At 41.9% G+C, this 16,755-nt stretch overlaps 1 protein-coding gene across 1 annotated transcript; it reads left to right on the top strand.

Annotated features, from left to right (window-relative positions):
• Window positions 1–10,973: 10,973 nt before the first annotated feature.
• Window positions 10,974–16,508, top strand: PPP1R3C (protein phosphatase 1 regulatory subunit 3C). The gene is made up of 2 exons (XM_074999542.1): window positions 10,974–11,147; window positions 13,771–16,508. The coding sequence occupies exons 1-2, from the start codon at window positions 11,134–11,136 to the stop codon at window positions 14,717–14,719; spliced, it is 963 nt and encodes a 320-aa protein (XP_074855643.1). The 5' UTR covers window positions 10,974–11,133; the 3' UTR covers window positions 14,720–16,508.
• The last annotated feature ends 247 nt before the right edge of the window (window positions 16,509–16,755 follow it).

Here is a 16,755-nt window from a genome sequence, read left to right as displayed (position 1 = left end):
GGGCCTCCTTCTGGACCAGGATCGAGGTCCAGGCCTTTTGGACCTGTGGGGTGTGGAAGAGACCCTCCTCCACCCCAAAGCGAAGTGGAGGAATGCCCCCATGTATGACCAGCTGCCCACTGCCCTGGCGGCACGGGTTCACCCTGTCTGCAGCAAGGAGCAGGTGTGGGTGAAGCTGAAGAAACTCTGCTAGCGCTACACCTGGGCCCATGACGCCAGTTGGAGATCTGGGGCAGGACTCGCAACCGGCCCCTATTACAGGGAGCTGTACCATCTCCTGGGGGTAGATGACATGTCCCCTTTGCCTGCCCCCGTCAACACCATGGAGGAGCCCCCCGCCACCAGGAGCCTCAGGAGGAGGAGGAGGAGCAACACCCCAGCACCCAACCCCCACCAGAGCTGGAGATGAACCCGGGGTCCAAGGTGAGTGGGAGCCCCTCATCATCACCCTGTAGTCGGTCGTGCTACCTTGCGTGTGATTCTACATGTCAGGACTGCAGCGCATGGTCCCACCCAAGCCAGCCTGGCTACGCTCACAGCACACCCCATCTGCGCCCACCTCCCGTGCCCTGGGGTGTGCAACACGAGATACTTACCAGAAGGACCCTCACCCAGCTCTGGGGGTACCCTGGAGATGGCCTGGCTGGAGTTGCCCAATGAGGCACTTCTAACGAGCAGTGACCCCTTAATGGTAAGTGTATATTTTATTTTTAATGTATTTTCATTAAAATAATGCAGCATGTCTTTTTAATGGGTGCCCAATCAACAATGTTATTCTGAACAGTTGTACCATTAATGTTTACACTTGCTCCCTCTGTTGACAGATTGCATCCACGTTTAGTTTCCCCATTGACAGGGGGAGCAGTGCACTGTGGTGAGGCATCGCAAAGTACCTGGCAACACCATCAGTTGCTACATGTTATGGAACCATGGAACCGAGCATGAGACATCTAGAGACAGTGCAAAATGTCCCATCAGGTACCACTTTGTTTGTCTTTTTGTGTCCTTTTTCCAATTGACAGCAGGCTGAGCCTGCCCGTGGCAAAGAGGGGGAGTCTGGATGTTCAGGCAGCAGGAAATGGGATTTAAATTTTGCTGGGTGAGTAGCTGGTCACCTTGCTGCAAAGCAGTGGAATGCCAAATGATGCTTAGAGTGACTGAGGGATACGGTGACCATATTTCCCGATGTGAAATACAGGACACCTGCTAAATTGCGTGGAGTTAAGTGAGTTCAATGGCAATCCATGAGAACTATGCAGTACAAACATTCAAAATCACATTAAGTTGACTGAGCACCCACTTAAAAGATATACTGCATTATTATAACAAAAATAGATAAAAATTAAAACTATACCTATAATTGAGTGGTTATTGCTCGATAAAAGTGCCTGCCTTGTTCTAATCTTGCTGTCCTTCAGAGTGTGGACTGGTAGTATGAGAGAGAGGTAAAGGAGGCTGGGGTATGCGAGTGAGCTACAGGAAATCAGGGCTTGGTGTGTGCAGGAGGGCAGGAGTCAGGGCAGGAGTCTGGAAGTCGGGAGGAGCCCTGGGGCTGGGTTCTGGAACAGTGTAAGCCATTTTGATTTGATTTGCAGCAGTATAAAAAGAGAAGGAAACCTACTAGGCCACTTTTCCCTCTCCTCCCATTTAATTTCACTGGAGTAGGTGGATTTACAACAGATAAACTCTTAGCTTTCAAAGTAAAATAATATATTATTCCATACCTGATGTCTTTCAATACCTTTTTACAACATAATTTTGAGGTGTTTTGTGGCTATCTCAAACCGATCAGTATATTTTTAAAAAAATATCCTGCCATTTTACTATTTGGTACATGTTAAATTAAAAACTGTAAGGACTTCACCATAGATCCTGTTTATGTGGCTTTTCAATTAGAGTTGGATTTCCAAATAAGTAATTTCCATCAAGCTTTAGCATTTATTTAGGAAGCGGTATTTGAACTACTAGGCTGCAGCCCTTATCTTAATCTGGCCTTGCCCTGCGGAATGAGGGAGCTAGATAGGCCAGGACTGCAGAGGCAGAGAGAGTCTCAGAGAGGGAGCTGTGTTAGTCTGTATCTTCACAAAACAAAAAAGCAGTTCCATAGCTTTACAATATTGTTTATTAGGTTATGAGCTTTTGTGGGACAGATCGACTTCTCGGAAGGGATGGCCCACAGGCAGCAACCAGAAAACAAAGAGGCACCATCTGTGCTACCAAGTTAATTGCATTCCCCTTAACAGCTGTCCCCGCTTTCCCACAAGTGGCTGCCCCAGTTCACTGCCATAGGGCCCTGTCCTCCATGCTTGAATCTTATTACCTGCCAGCAGTGTGTGTGTAGGGAGAACTAACTGAGACACAGCGTCCTGTCTTTCTCAGGCAGCATGAACAGAGTCCACAGCAGCCATGCAGCCTGTCTCTGCCTCTCCTCCATCTCCTCCTCATCACCCTTAGGGCTGCTGCTAACAGTATGTTTAAACATCTACATAAAGAGCCTACATACCTCCTGCAGACAGCTCTTTAAGCAGACAGTCCTGCTCTTTAAAGTACTGTCTCTCTAAAATTCAGGTCTCTGCTTTGCAACATATGAGACAATTAGCCTGTTTTTTCAAAAAAGTTGGGACATTCTCCAGGGAACTAAAAAAAGAGAGAGTCCCAGCTAAAACAGGACAGATGGTCACTTTCATGATGGAGAACTGTCAGCCATACCTGGCGGCCAGAATCAATGACAAAATGCCTCGAGGTGGCTACACTGCATGTTTGTCAACAACACAGGGAGGGGAAAAGAAAAAAGCCCCTCCTGGAGCTGGAAGTTCTTTGTTGATGAAAATAGCTGTTTTCCATGACAAAAGTCAAGTTGCAGTGTGAACACTCACACAGTTTTGTTGAAAACAAAAAAGCAGTCATGTAGCACTTTAAAGACGAACAAAATAATTTATTAGTAACAGAGAGGAAGCCGTGCTAGTCTATACACTATCAAAACAAAAAGCAGTCAAGTAGCACTTTAAAGACTAGCAAAATAGTTTATCAGGTGAGCTTTCGTGGGACAGAGGGGTCTGTCCCACAAAAGCTCACCTAATAAACTATTTTGCTAGTCTTTTTAAGTGCTACTTGACTGCTTTTTGTTTTGAAAATAATTTATTAGGTGATGAGCTTTTGTGGGACAGACTCACTTCTTCAGATCAGTCTGTCCCACGAAAGCTCATCAACAAATAAATTCTTTTGTTCGTCTTTAAAGTGCTACATGACTGCTTTTTTGTTTTGATAGAATGCAGACTAACACCGCTACCTCTCTGTCACTATTCAACAGTTTTGTTGACAAAGGCACTTTTTCTTGACAAAACTTGTCCATGTAGACAAAGCCTAAGTGATGCTGCATGCCGCAATGATATGGTTGGCAAAAAGCAAGTGGTTACAGTTTCCTGGGTGATTCCAAAGGTTTTCTATTTAAGAAATAATTCCTTTCTGCTTTGGACTTACATTTGGACTTTTCCAGTTAATAAAAAGCTATTACTGCAACATGGAAACTGCACTGTATTAATCTCCTATTGTACAAACAGCATAGGGTTGCCAGATTTTTGGGGGTGGTTTGTGGAACAGGCAGCCCCAGCCACAGGATCCCTGGCTGGCTGTGTGCGGGGCAGAGGAAAACCAGCAGCCCTGCAGCTCGGAGGCTGCCAAGGCTGGGAGGCCTCCACCAGGCCAGGGCTCTCTGCACTGCAGCTGGCTGCTAGCCTCAGGACTGCTGAGGTTCCCCCACCCCCATGGCTGGGGTTTCCGCGGCTCCAGCTGCGGGCAGGGCTCTGCATCCCAGCTGCGGGGCTGCCAGGATCCCCCCGTTTTCTCGCCTCTCCAGGGTTCCTGTGGCTGAGAGCTGGCTAGGACATGATGCCCCATCAACAGCGCTAGCTGCAGGAAACCCAGCTGGGGCCCGGAATTTCCATGACAAGTCCTGTGGTAATGCATTTACATAAAAATGTCGCCACAGGACATTTTTGTGTAAATACAGGACGTGGGACCTTTCATGGAAATTCAGGATTGTTCCACAGATTGCAGGACATCAGGCAACCCTAAAATAGCAGCAGTGCTTCCAGTGGATGGGTTCTAGGGAAGCAAGTTGGAGATTTACAATTTTTCTTTCCCTCCTCATGCTCTGCCTCGCCCCACTCCCAGGCTTGCCCTGTCATAAAGGTGGGTGATTGTAGTTTGAATGTATTCCATTGCATACCTCATCTTTGATCAAATAGATTGGATTAGCTGTCAGAGGCCTCTCAGTACTCTCAAGTTCAACATATCTCCCCCTTGCTTCTAACTCTAGAGCTATGCCCTGAGGCAACAGTCTAAAAGCAATAAAGCCAAATAAAGAACCCTGAAAGCTGATTGAATTACTTAGTCTAGGAACAAAGGTTAAAAAACAGTCCTTTCTTTCTAGCCCTGCAGCAAAATTGCCGGAGATAGAAACAAACCAACCAACCATTAGGGGTTTGTTAGCCGACATGAAAATGCAAAAATTTATAATCTGCTTTAAATGCTGCTGTTTAAAAGATAAGTGTGTTTGTTTCGAATGGATGAAGTCAGCAAGAGCTGTGGTGTTACCTGCCCATAAAAGGATTCTTTGTTCAGTTCAAATGATATAGTTTTATCTCTGGAGGGTATGCTGCCAGTGCTCCCAGCTTTCTTTGAGATACCATCGACTTCCTTAGGAAACTTCAATTCACTGGTGACCTTCCTGAAAACACCATCCAGGCGACTATGGATGTAGAGGCCCTTTACACCAATATCCCGACATGAAGTTGGACTTCAAAATGTTAAGAATATTATCCCTGATGAGACCGAGGCACAAATGGTGGCGGAGCTTTGTGACTTTGTCCTCACCCACAACTATTTCAGATTTGAGGACAATTTATACCTTCAGATCAGTGGCACTGCTATGGACACCTGCATGACCCATAGTAGGCCAACATTTTTATGTCTGACCTGGAACAACGCTTCCTCAGCTCCCATCTCCTAGCGCTCCTCCTCTATTTGCGCTTCATTGATGACATCTTCATCATCTAGACCCAAAGGAAAGAGGCTATTGAAGAGTTCCATTGTGATTTCAACAGTTTCCACCCCACCATCAACCTCAGCCTGGACCAGTCCACACAAGAGATCCACTTCCTGGACACTACTGTGCAAATAAGTGATGGTCACATAAATACCACCCTATACTGAAAACTCACGGACGGCTATGCTTATCTACACGCCTACAGCTTCCATCCAGGGCACATTACACAATCCATCGTATACAGCCAGGCATGAAGGTACAACTGTATTTGCTCCAATTGCTCAGACGGAGACAAACATCTACAAGACCTTTACCAAGCTTTCCTGAAACTACAATACCCACCTAAGGAAGTGAAGAAACAGATTGACAGAGCCAGATGCATACTCAGAAGCCACCTGCTGCAAGACAGGCCTCGCAAAGAAAACAAGAGAACACCACTGGCCATCACATACAGCCCTCAGCTAAAGCCTCTCCAGTGCATCATCAGTGATCTACAACCCATCCTGGACACTGATCCTTCACTATCACAGACCTTGGGAGGCAGGCCTGTCCTTACATACAGACAGCCTGCCAACCTTGAACAAATTCTCACCAGCAACTATAGACCACAACACAGTAACTCTAAACCCGGAACCAATCCCTGAAACAAACCTCGCTGCCAACTCTGCTCACATATCTACACCAGGGATATCATCACAGGACCTAACATCAACCATACCATCAGGGGCTCTTTCACCTGCACATCTTCTAATATAATATATTCCATCATGTGTCAGCAATGCCCCACTGCAATTTACATTGGCCAAACAGCACAGTCTCTACGTGAAAGAATAAATGGACATAAATCAGACATCAGGAATGGTAACATACAAAAACCTGTAGGAGAACCCTTCAATCTTCCTGGACAATCAGTAACAGATTTAAAAGCAGCAGTCCTACAACAAAAAAATTTCAACAATAAAATGCAAAGAGAAATTTCAGAGCTGCAATTCATTTGCAAATTTGACTCCATCGACCAAGGATTGAACAGAGACTGGGAGTGGTTGGCCCATTACAAAAGCAGTTTCTCCACTCTTGGTGTTCACACCTTCATATTAGCAACTGAAAATGGGCCACATCCCCCCTGACTGAACTGACTTGATTCCTCTTCTCTTGGACTGTCTACACTTACGAAAATCTTCAATATGGCCATAATAATGGCCAAATTGAAGAATACTAATGTGGCACGGAAATGAATATTCAGCGCCTTATTAGCATGCTGCCAGCCATGGCACTTCAAAAGTGCCGCCTTTTGCTCGCCTGCAGCTCATCTATGTGGGAGTCCTTTTTGAAAGGACCCTGCAAACATCAGCTGAGAGGAATAAGGGGTTTTCGATGTTTGCAGGGTCCTTTCGAAAAGGATCTCCGTGTAGATGAGCCACGAGTGAGCGAAACGCGGACTTTTGAAGTGCTGTGGCTGGCGGCATGCTTATGAGGCGCTGAATATTCATTGCAGTGCCACATTAGTATTCTTCGATTTGGCCATTAGCATGGCCATTTTGAAGTTTTTCATAAGTGTAGACATAGCCTTGATGTTTACAACTCCACATTAACTGCCCATAATTGCCACATCCACCCTGACTGAATAGACCTTATCAGCTCTGGCCCTCCCCTTTATTGAGACTCCCTTTTTAAATCCTCCTCTGAAACACCTCTGAAACATCTGATGAAGCGGGTCTTTGCCCATGAAAGCTTATGCTCCAAAATATCTGTTAGTCTATAAGTTGCCCCAGGACTTCTTCTTGTTTTTGAGAATGCTTTGTAAATGCTCTGAAAAGTTAACCCACGTGTGGCATGTTTATGGGGAATCTAGGCTGGAGCTGTAAGAAGAATCATGTGCAGCAGGTCAACTGTAACTATAATCACAATCTTTATATGTATTGTGTGTATGTGTGTTTATGGGGCAGAGAAAGTGAAATCTGATCTTTTGTAAAGGTGAATTTAGTTTCAGGTACAACACCTGACGGCTGTTTGCGGGAGAGGGATGAATTAAACTCTCATTTTGTCTCTCTCATCTTCTTGTATGGAAGACCCACACAAACAATTGGAAAACTAATTAATTGTCTAGGTACAGAGTATTGACACCTGTAAAATATTTTTAAAAAATATTTTCTAACCAGTCTTTCAGTCAAAGGGGTCTTAGGTTAAAGAGAGGCAAACAAATGTCTTTAAAATGAATATGCCAAATGGAAATCACAAGCAACTAGAGCTCTCTATTTATAAAACAGAACATGAGCACAGGCAGTGCAATCTGCCTTGCTACCTTACATCACCCTATTTGTTTGCCTTCCTGCAACCTGAAGGGCCTTCTTGCAGGGTGAAAGAATAACTCTGATTCCATTAATTTTACTGAGGCTGCCAAGAAACATTTGTGCACACATTAACTTTTTACAAATGTAAATTCAGGATTGTTGTTAAGTGTCAAGATAATTACTGATCCTGTTTAACCCCATTCAGGGAATCCTGTGGCTTGATTAATGTTATCATGAAAGAGCTTATGGCTGATGGCTCTTCAGGCTCTTACTCAAAAAAGAGAAGCTTTGCACCCCAACATTCCCAACTTCATATGAATTCTGTGTTGTTCTCTAGTACTTTCAGTAGCAATTTGGAGAGGCATCATCTGGGCAGCTGCTTTGGTCCTAAAGAAGGTAACAAGAAAAGGAAAGGCGGTGGAAAGTAACAGACATGGGAGAAAGTTTCCTTATACTAAGGCTCTAGTGAAAAACATAGGCCACTCTGAAAAGCCTCATTTATATAAAAAATTAGTGCTTCAGAATATCCTTGCCTCTATGATAACCACTACCAAGTACAGGCATCAACATCGTGACAGACACTGAGGACCTTAGCTCAAAAACCCAAATCGTATTGCCACACGAATTCTCTAATATACAAAAACACAGTACTGGGTGGGTTCATTGTCCCACGTAGTGGGACCTAGACCACTTACACAGAGAAAGAAGAAGTGTCCCTTACCACTTTAGCTGAGTGTCAGTTGGCTTTTTGCTCCAACTGTAGAGGCTTATGCTGTAAGCTGCAGAGATCCCAGGTTCAAGTCTGCTTGTTTGTGGTTGTATATTGTATTCACATTGCAAGAGAAGATAATTTAAGTAGAGCAAAATAATTCCAAGCCCAGAATTGCTTCCCCCTCCCTAGAATTTAACTTCTCTACAGGTAGATGGTTTGTGTGCAACACAGAGAATCAATTTTACATCTCTCTGCACATATTGTAACACTCATACACATCACTGTTTAACAAGCTCTTATATATACTTCCTGTTCATGTCTTTCATGATCAGAAACAAAACCAATCAGCTAATGTGACTGGATCAAAAGGCTTGTAAAATCTGCTCAGTGGATAAATCTATGCCAGGGTTAAAATATACATCCCAACTACCTAGGGTTTCCAGCTCTCCAGAAGTGTCCCGTAGGCGCCAGAATTAAAGATTAAATTTCATTACACATTATATCATATGATGAAATCTCCAGGAATACATCCTTCCAAAACTGGTAACACTAACAACCATGATTTACAGGTCACAGACTTCAAGTCACCTCTTCTGGCACCATGAGAGTCATCTCCTTGTACAGAGAGCAAGACTAAGACAACATGAACATGGCTAGTGACATTAGTGGATAGCTAGAAAGCCTGAATAGGCTTGTGAAAACCATGGCTTAGTCCATGAGAAGTTGCAATTTCCATATGAATTGCGTTTGGGAAATTTGCACGCTGCAGATGGCAGCATGCTGCAGCCAATTACAGCTTCCTGCCTAGTGCATGCTAGCTGTAGACTCAGACCAGTCCTCCTGACCTTGAGCCTTCAGTGATGCCAGCAAGAACAACACATATTAGTGGAGTAATGTGGAAATTTTTGCCACATGTGTCCCTTTTCCCCAGCATAATGGGAATTTCTGACCTCATACAGTAAAATGTAACTCAGTCATCTTTGTAGGTCCTATTGCATACAGACAGAATGTAGAACTATATGTAACAATAAAAACTAATTAAACATGCAGAAGCACTTTTTCTAAGCTGACTGTTCAGTTACATATAGATTTGGCCCTGCAGCAATCCCTGGGTGAGAGCTAGTGCAAAAGATACCTTTTTTACAGTTTGGGCTTGGCACTATTTTTGTTCAAAGTAAGATCATTCTAACACTAACTTGTAAAATGGTCACAGTTAAAGAATTTCAATTTAATTTTGACAACCCATATTACAAATACAACATAATTCCCCTCCCTGCTGCTTGAAAACACCAGGCATTTGTAAAATCTTTTTAACTCCCTTACTTGGAAGACTTTCCATCTGAAAAACCATTCCACTGAGGCTGTAATCCTGCTGCTGTCCCCTTCCTGTACTCCCCCAATTACTATGAGATGCTAAACCACAGTTTAGAATATTGGCAAATAAGCTTCTCCAAGTTTGCTAGCCCTCAGCTATTCACAATAAGGCAAGAAATTTCAGATGTCTGACTGTCACTAATCAAGGAGAGCTCTGCTCAGCTTTTGCATTGAAGCAGTCAGTTGAAACTTTCTTCTCACAGCTGAATAAAAAGATGTAAGTGTGAACTGAAAGCGGAGAGGCAGAAAGAATGTTAATAATAAACTATTTCAACTATAACAGTTCAGGAAACCGAGATTCAATCAGCAGGGGACTGAAGGAAAAGAGAAACAGAAGAAAGGTATGTTTTAGTTTACAATGTGGCCACTTCAGTAATGATTTGGATTTATTCTTTAATGCAGCCTCAGTGAACAAACATTAAAATGGGATCCTCTCAGCACTGTGCCAGAACAAGTGACAAGGGATATTTGTAATCAAATATAACATTAAATACTTAAATGCAAAACTTGTCTCCATATTTTATAATTAAGCCCAGCACTCAATCTTATAGATAGCATTTGCAGGCTTCAAAGTGTGTGTATATCATCTATATAACATGGTTGCTGACTCTTAGTTTACATTTTCTTTTAGCAAGGAATGAATAAACTCCATAGCTACTTAGTTTGTTGCTTGGAGAGCAGTTTTTTCCTCCTGTCTGTAAGCTAAATATATTTTAGAAAGTAAAGAAAAGTAAACGTAATTGAGAAACTGTTTTTCACATGTTCTTAGCTGCAGGGAGGAAAAAAATACATACACTACCCTAGATTTTCTGGCACATTCTCTTCCTCCAGTGATACAAACATTAAATCCCCGATTCTGCACTGGTACTGGTCCGAGACAGCTCATGTGAATAAGGCTACTGATATCCAGTTCTGCAACAGCATTTATGCTGACAGATCCCACTACTGACTCAATAGGGATCTGTGCAGGTCTGCCTATTCAGATACCATTACAGGACTGGGGCTTTGCTTGGATGCATACAACAACCCTAGATCCCTCTTGCCTACTCCTTGGCAAAGTTAGAATACTTGGTGTAGTCCTGTGAAGTGAATTAAACTATTCTATTAGACTCGAGAATGTACTATTTTAAATAACTTATTAAAATATCTTGTTTCTAAAGGCTGACTTTAATCATTTTTTCCTTTCAAGAAGGGAAAACTAAGTTTCAACTGCATTTTTCTCATTAATTAGAATGGCAAGTTACCTTCTGCCGTTTGCAGTACTAGTTTGAAGGTGACAGATCAGGGCTGCAGAGATACCACCTTATGCGTGATGTTTGTGTTAGTTTCAATCAATTAAGCCAGCTCCTGATCCTGAACTCAGTTTCGTGCTTCCCCCCCGCCCCCTTGGTTAGAAACGCAGCTCCAGCCAACACGTCTATCGAGTTTACAAATGCAGTAACATGAGCATGCCATGTAGCAGCCCTGATCGCTGGTAAGGGATTGGCTGCTCAGAGGCTTTCACGTGAAAAGGGCTGTGCAGTTGATAAGATGTTAAGAGCAGGGAGACTACATTTGCTGGGAGTCTTTAAAGAGCTGCTGCAGAGAGGAGTTGTTAAGCTTTGTCTTCGCACAGTCTCCTTTTCTTAGGTTTAATCAAGCTGGAAGCGTGTTATTAACCGTCGCAGCTTCTTGATGCGCTTCTCTTCTGACTTGGTTTGCTGTATTTAATGAATTGTACCAGGTAGGCTTTTTTGCAAGAGTAAAGGGTTAGCGTTGCTGACTGGGACTTCTGATCATGCTAAAAAGTACATTGCAGGAGTGTCTGTGGAGCATAGTAAGCCCCTCTGCTGAATGCAGACGCATTGTATAGGTGTTTTGCTATTGTACTAATGCATATTAACATGGCACCTAAATTGACTTTTGAGTCTCTGAACTACTTAAACAAGTGCATGCAAGTTTGTGTGAAATCAACTTTTTTTTTTTTTTTTTTTTTTAAATCTAGAACTTGCTCTTTGGGAGGGAGCCGAGTTAAGACTTCTTATTATCCAGGTCAAATTTTGTATGACTTAAAGTGCAACATGCCTCTGTAATGATCACATCGAATATCTCCAAAATGGCCTTAACTTCTAACTTTTCTGGTTTGGTCAGTTTCCTAATCTTCTGCCTGTTTGTTAATGTTGTGAAGTGCTCTAAAATGCAAAGCACAATTAGCTAATGAGTTTCTCTCAAAATCGCCAGAAGGGAAAGTTGTCTTTGAAGCTTTGTGTGTATTGTTTTGGTTCTGTTTGTATAGCTGAATTCATTTTGCTTTGGCTTACTCTCTGCACTTGCCATTATTAAGAGATTCAGAATCTGCATAAACGATTATTTCCCCCTATATGTTCGGTACTTTTATGCAATACCAGCGAGAGCACTTAGAAGTAGAAAGCTTTCTTAAAGTGACAAAGCGAATGTTTGCCTCCTATGACGCAGCAGCATTGTATCCTCTTTCAAACTACGTCAGTCTTAGATGGTACTACCTTTGAAACCCTTTAACCTGCAAATATATAATATGTATGCATATTTTTTTGAACTAGCCATGTCTCTTTGTACTCTAATGATTAATCTTTCACCAGTAGAAAAGTGACTTATTTTTTGTAATAGAAGCCATCATGCAGACCTGAGGCAGACTTATAAATGGATTTAGAGATGCTCTTAGGAATCCATAATTTTATTGACTAACAGATATTTTGAAGCATAAGCTTTTGTGGGCAAAGACCTGCTTTGTCAGATGCATGAGTAGGGGGGGTTTCAGGGGAGGATTTAAATCTTACTCTGAAACCCTCCCACTCATGCATCTGATGAAGCAGGTCTTTGCCCATGAAAGCTTATGCTTCAAAATATCTGTTAGTCTATAAGGCGTCACAGGACTTCTTGTTGCTTTTGAAGATAAAGATTAACTCTGCTACCTCTCTCTTACTTGAATAGTGATGGAGTGATAGCCGTGTTAGTCCGTATTCTATCAAAACAAAAAAACAGTTAAGCAGCACTTTAAGGACTAACTTTAAAGACTGTTAGGCTTTAAAGTGCTATTTGACTGCTTCTCTGATACTTGTAATTTTATTAAGGGTTGCTGTACCTGATTACCACAATGAAATGAGATGGGTGAAGTGTGCTCTTGTTGCACAAATTAGGTAGCCAAAACTAGGATATGGCAGTCTCTAACACTTGGAGCTAGATAAATTACTTTTGGAGACAAGTATCAGAGAGGTAGCCGTGTTTGTCTGTATCTTCAAAAACAACAAGGAGTTCTGTGGCACCTTATAGACTAACAGATATTTTGGTAAAGACGGCTTGACTCATGCATCTGATGAAGCAGGTCTTTGACCACACAAGCTTATGCTCCAAAATATCTGTTAGTCTATAAGGTGCCACAGAACTTCTTGGTAAAATTGTTCTCCAAAAGTAACAAGTTGTTTTGAGCTTTCTTGTTTAATTTTGTAAGTCAGTGTGTGGATAATTCATTCATTTTAAGTGTTGAGCAAACATTGGGAACATATCCATTTGTACCTATTTGGCACTCTGTGACAATGAGTCATACAGCGTTATCTCTGCTCCCTGCTGAGGGAGCTTGAAGCAATGTGTAAGAACTTGGCTTGTAGCCTGTAGGACTGAAATGAGATGCATGCAGCGTAGCTGTGTCAGTCCCAGGACTTTAGAACAACAAAGGTTGGTGAGGTAATATTTTTATGGCACCAACTTATGCTGGCAAGAGACACAAACTATAAAGCCACACCAAGCCCTTCTTTAGGTCTGGACAGTTTGTTTCACCTTGCATTTTGCTATGATGGTGGGACTACCTTTTTCAGATCCGAAGAAAGGCTCAGTGTGGTTTGAAATCTTCTCTCTCTTTCTGAGAGAAGTTAGTCCAATAAAAGGGGTTATCTCACTCAGCTTGTCTTGAAATGAGATGAGTATTTCTGCTATGAAAAGCTAAATCCTGTGCTGGCCTATGAAAATCTTCACCTGTGTTCTCTCATGAACATTTGGAGGAAGACGAGAGCTTTCCAGAACATTTGTGTGCCTTAAAAACTTCATGGTCCAGGTGTTCATGGAAAAGCAAACAGGGTGAGAATGGGGCTGAATCAAAACAATTCAGAATTTATAAACATGGTTGAATAACTTTTCATACTATTCTTTAGCTTCCATATTTGAAAAATCATAATTGTAATTTAGGTTTCATTATTTAAGAGTGCAGAGAGCAAGCCATGAATTATTAAGAAAGGTGAATAAAATCATACATGCATAGCTTTTCAAAAGACTCTTTAAGTGCATATTTAATGGAGCAAACAACCTTATAACTTTCCATCTTTATGACATTTCAGAATGATACAGATCTTGGACCCAAGACCTTTGCCCAGCTCCATCATGCCTGTTGATGTGGCCATGAGAATTTGCTTAGCCCATTCACCACCTCTGAAGAGAATTCTCAGCCCTCTTGATAACTATCAAAGAAAAAACTTTAACAGATTGAAGCCTCTCAGACCATGCCTCAATGTGAAACGTGATTCTGAGTGTCGAAACAATAATGATTGGAACCACTCCCCAAGCCGAGCCAAGAAGCGAGTTGTGTTTGCAGATTCAAAGGGGCTATCTCTGACTGCAATCCATGTCTTCTCTGAAATCCAGGAGCATCCGGTATGGGATCTTCAGTTTGACTTATTAGACCTTGAAGATGTAACTGCTGGTTTAAAACTACATGAAGAAAGAAATTTGATTCTAGGTTTCCCTCAGCCTTCAGCTGATTACTTGGATTTCCGGAACCACTTGCAGAAAAACTTAGTCTGTCTTGAGAATTGCACCCTCCAAGAAAGGGCTGTGGCAGGGACTGTGAAAGTTAAAAACATGAGCTATGAGAAGAAGGTTCAGGTTCGAATTACCTTTGATACATGGAAAACTTACACTGATGTTGACTGTGTCTACATGAACAATGTGTATGGTGACTCTGACAGTGATACTTTCTCTTTTGCTATTGAGCTGCCTCCAGCCATTCCCGCTCAAGAAAAGATTGAATTCTGCATTTCTTACCAAAGCGGCAAGCATATCTTCTGGGACAATAACGAGGGCCAAAACTACAAGATTGTCCGTGCAGAATGGAAACCTGATGGCGTCCAAGCACCAGTGTCTGCTAAGGGAGACTGCACGGTTCATAAGATTCCAAGGATGACTCATGAAACAGAGTGTGAGCATCTTGGCAGTCCAAGGATGTCAAATGGTCTCTTTCCTGAGTGGCAAAGCAGGGGCAGGATTGAAAACTCAGCCCCATATTGGTGACTGAACTACTAGCCTATGAGCATTCCATCTTTCAACAACTAAACAGTGTTAGTCTTCAGCCTCTGCTTTGTGTGCAGTACACCAAAACTTGCTAGAAAGTTTTGCTGACTCTTCTTACAAATCCAAATTTATTAGCACTTTGGGACTTGTTGAGTTTAAGCAGTCGACTATCTGACAACTTCTTCTAAACTTGTCTGCCACATCTTACCCTTGGAGAAAAAGGGGTCCATTTCAAAATGAAAAAACAAACCCCTCTGTCGGTCATCTAATATAGAAATAGCATGTCTGTGTTTAAATGTACATGGCTTTCTTAGCTATTTACTAGCCTTAATCATGGGGTAAGAGACTTGTGAAGAAGTAAAATGTGTGGTGGAGTTTTGGGAAGCTGTAATAATTGTGTGGGAGACGTCATGTGAACAGAGCCACAGTTCATTGTGTACATGGCAGAGCAAGTAGTACAGATGAGATGTTGCTGCCGAGAGAGAGGTTTGTCTTTAACCCTCTACAGCATTGTGGAAACAAAATGCAAGGTTGTAATTCTGTGGTATAAAAAAGAAACATCTTTTTGGTTTGATAACAGAAAAGTGAAGCGGGGGGAAGAGGTAAGATGCACTGTCTATTTTAGGAAAGTGCAAAATGTTTTGGAAGCTGGTCTTTCAAAAATCACATTTTAAAGAGTAAAAATGAATTAAGCAATAAAGGAAGTGCAATTAGCTTAAACGGCGGCCTTTTAGTTCTAACTACTTCAGATGTGAAAACTAAATGACAGAGCAGTGATAGGTAGGAGGGGTGAACTCTGTAAATATGCTTATATTATGTATATTTAGTCTTGTGGGTGGTGCCAGTCTTGTACCAGAGGAGAGAAATTCTGCCTTCACTTATATGCATTCAACCCCACTGAGTTCACAGGCAAAATTTGACTTTTTGTACACTTAAAAAACAATGTGCCTCTTAAAAATCCCCTAGAGGCCAAAAACCATATCTGGAAAAAAATTATTTACAAGACACACCATGTGACTTACAACATGCTCTGATTTATAGGTGATTTAAATGAGTCGGTACATCTGCTGATCTCATAATTTCTTATGAATGTTTGACTGGACTCTTATTGTATCTTGTTCCCTATTAGTCAGTAACATTTCTCCTCAGAAATAGCTTTCCAAAGCAGTAGATTAAATTTGGGAAATTGAAGTCCTTCATATTGAAGGTGATCAAGTAACTGCACTTTTTGAAAGCTAATCCCCTGAAGAGAGCAGGGTTGCCACTGGTGTCTTGAAGGAAAAAGTACATTTCATAGTTAAATCTATTGCACATAAACAAGCAGTTTTTATGCTTTGTTCCCTCCTTATACCTCAGTCACTTTCTGCAAAGTCAGAATATCTTTAGTTTTTTTGTTTTGTTTTGTTTTTTTTTTTTCCAGCAAACCCAGGGTGTTTTGGTACTTGTGCTTAGCATCTAGCCCTATCAAATTGTGAAGAATAATATTTTTCCTGTGAGAAAGAAGTGGAAGATACTAAGAATGTATAGGATGCAGCAGTTCTAAGTATGAACAATAAAGGCATGCGTGTTCACTATTTTGGTATATTGAGCTGATGTTGACAGAAAAATGCAAGTCATGTTATTCACTCAAATACTGAGGATCACAGCATTTTTTTTGTAAAAAGGTAAAATGACTTTTCCAGTACCACCCAAATATTTTTCTACTGTACCTATCACTGTCCTATGTAAACTGGTCCATTTTAAGAATAAATTGTATTTTAATATGTCTGACTGCTTTTTCTTGTAGGATTTTAAAATAGTATCCAACTTCACCATGCACTGGGCTATTTTTATATGAATAAAGAGGATAATTAAGGCTCAGTTTACACTGCTGCTTTATGGGACTGCACCCCTCCCTCACACAGCAAGTTACAGCGCTATAAATGGGCTCCTCGTGCTGTTAGCTATTCCCCTCTTGGAGGTGGTTTACACAGAGTGCTGTGAGATCTCTCTCCCAGACCGCTTGCCATGGCCACACTTGCCCTTTAAAGCGCTGC

Source organism: Carettochelys insculpta, chromosome 7 (genome assembly GCF_033958435.1).
Source record: "Carettochelys insculpta isolate YL-2023 chromosome 7, ASM3395843v1, whole genome shotgun sequence".
Classification (NCBI taxonomy): domain Eukaryota; kingdom Metazoa; phylum Chordata; order Testudines; family Carettochelyidae; genus Carettochelys; species Carettochelys insculpta.
This window is presented reverse-complemented; position numbering and strand designations above follow the sequence as displayed.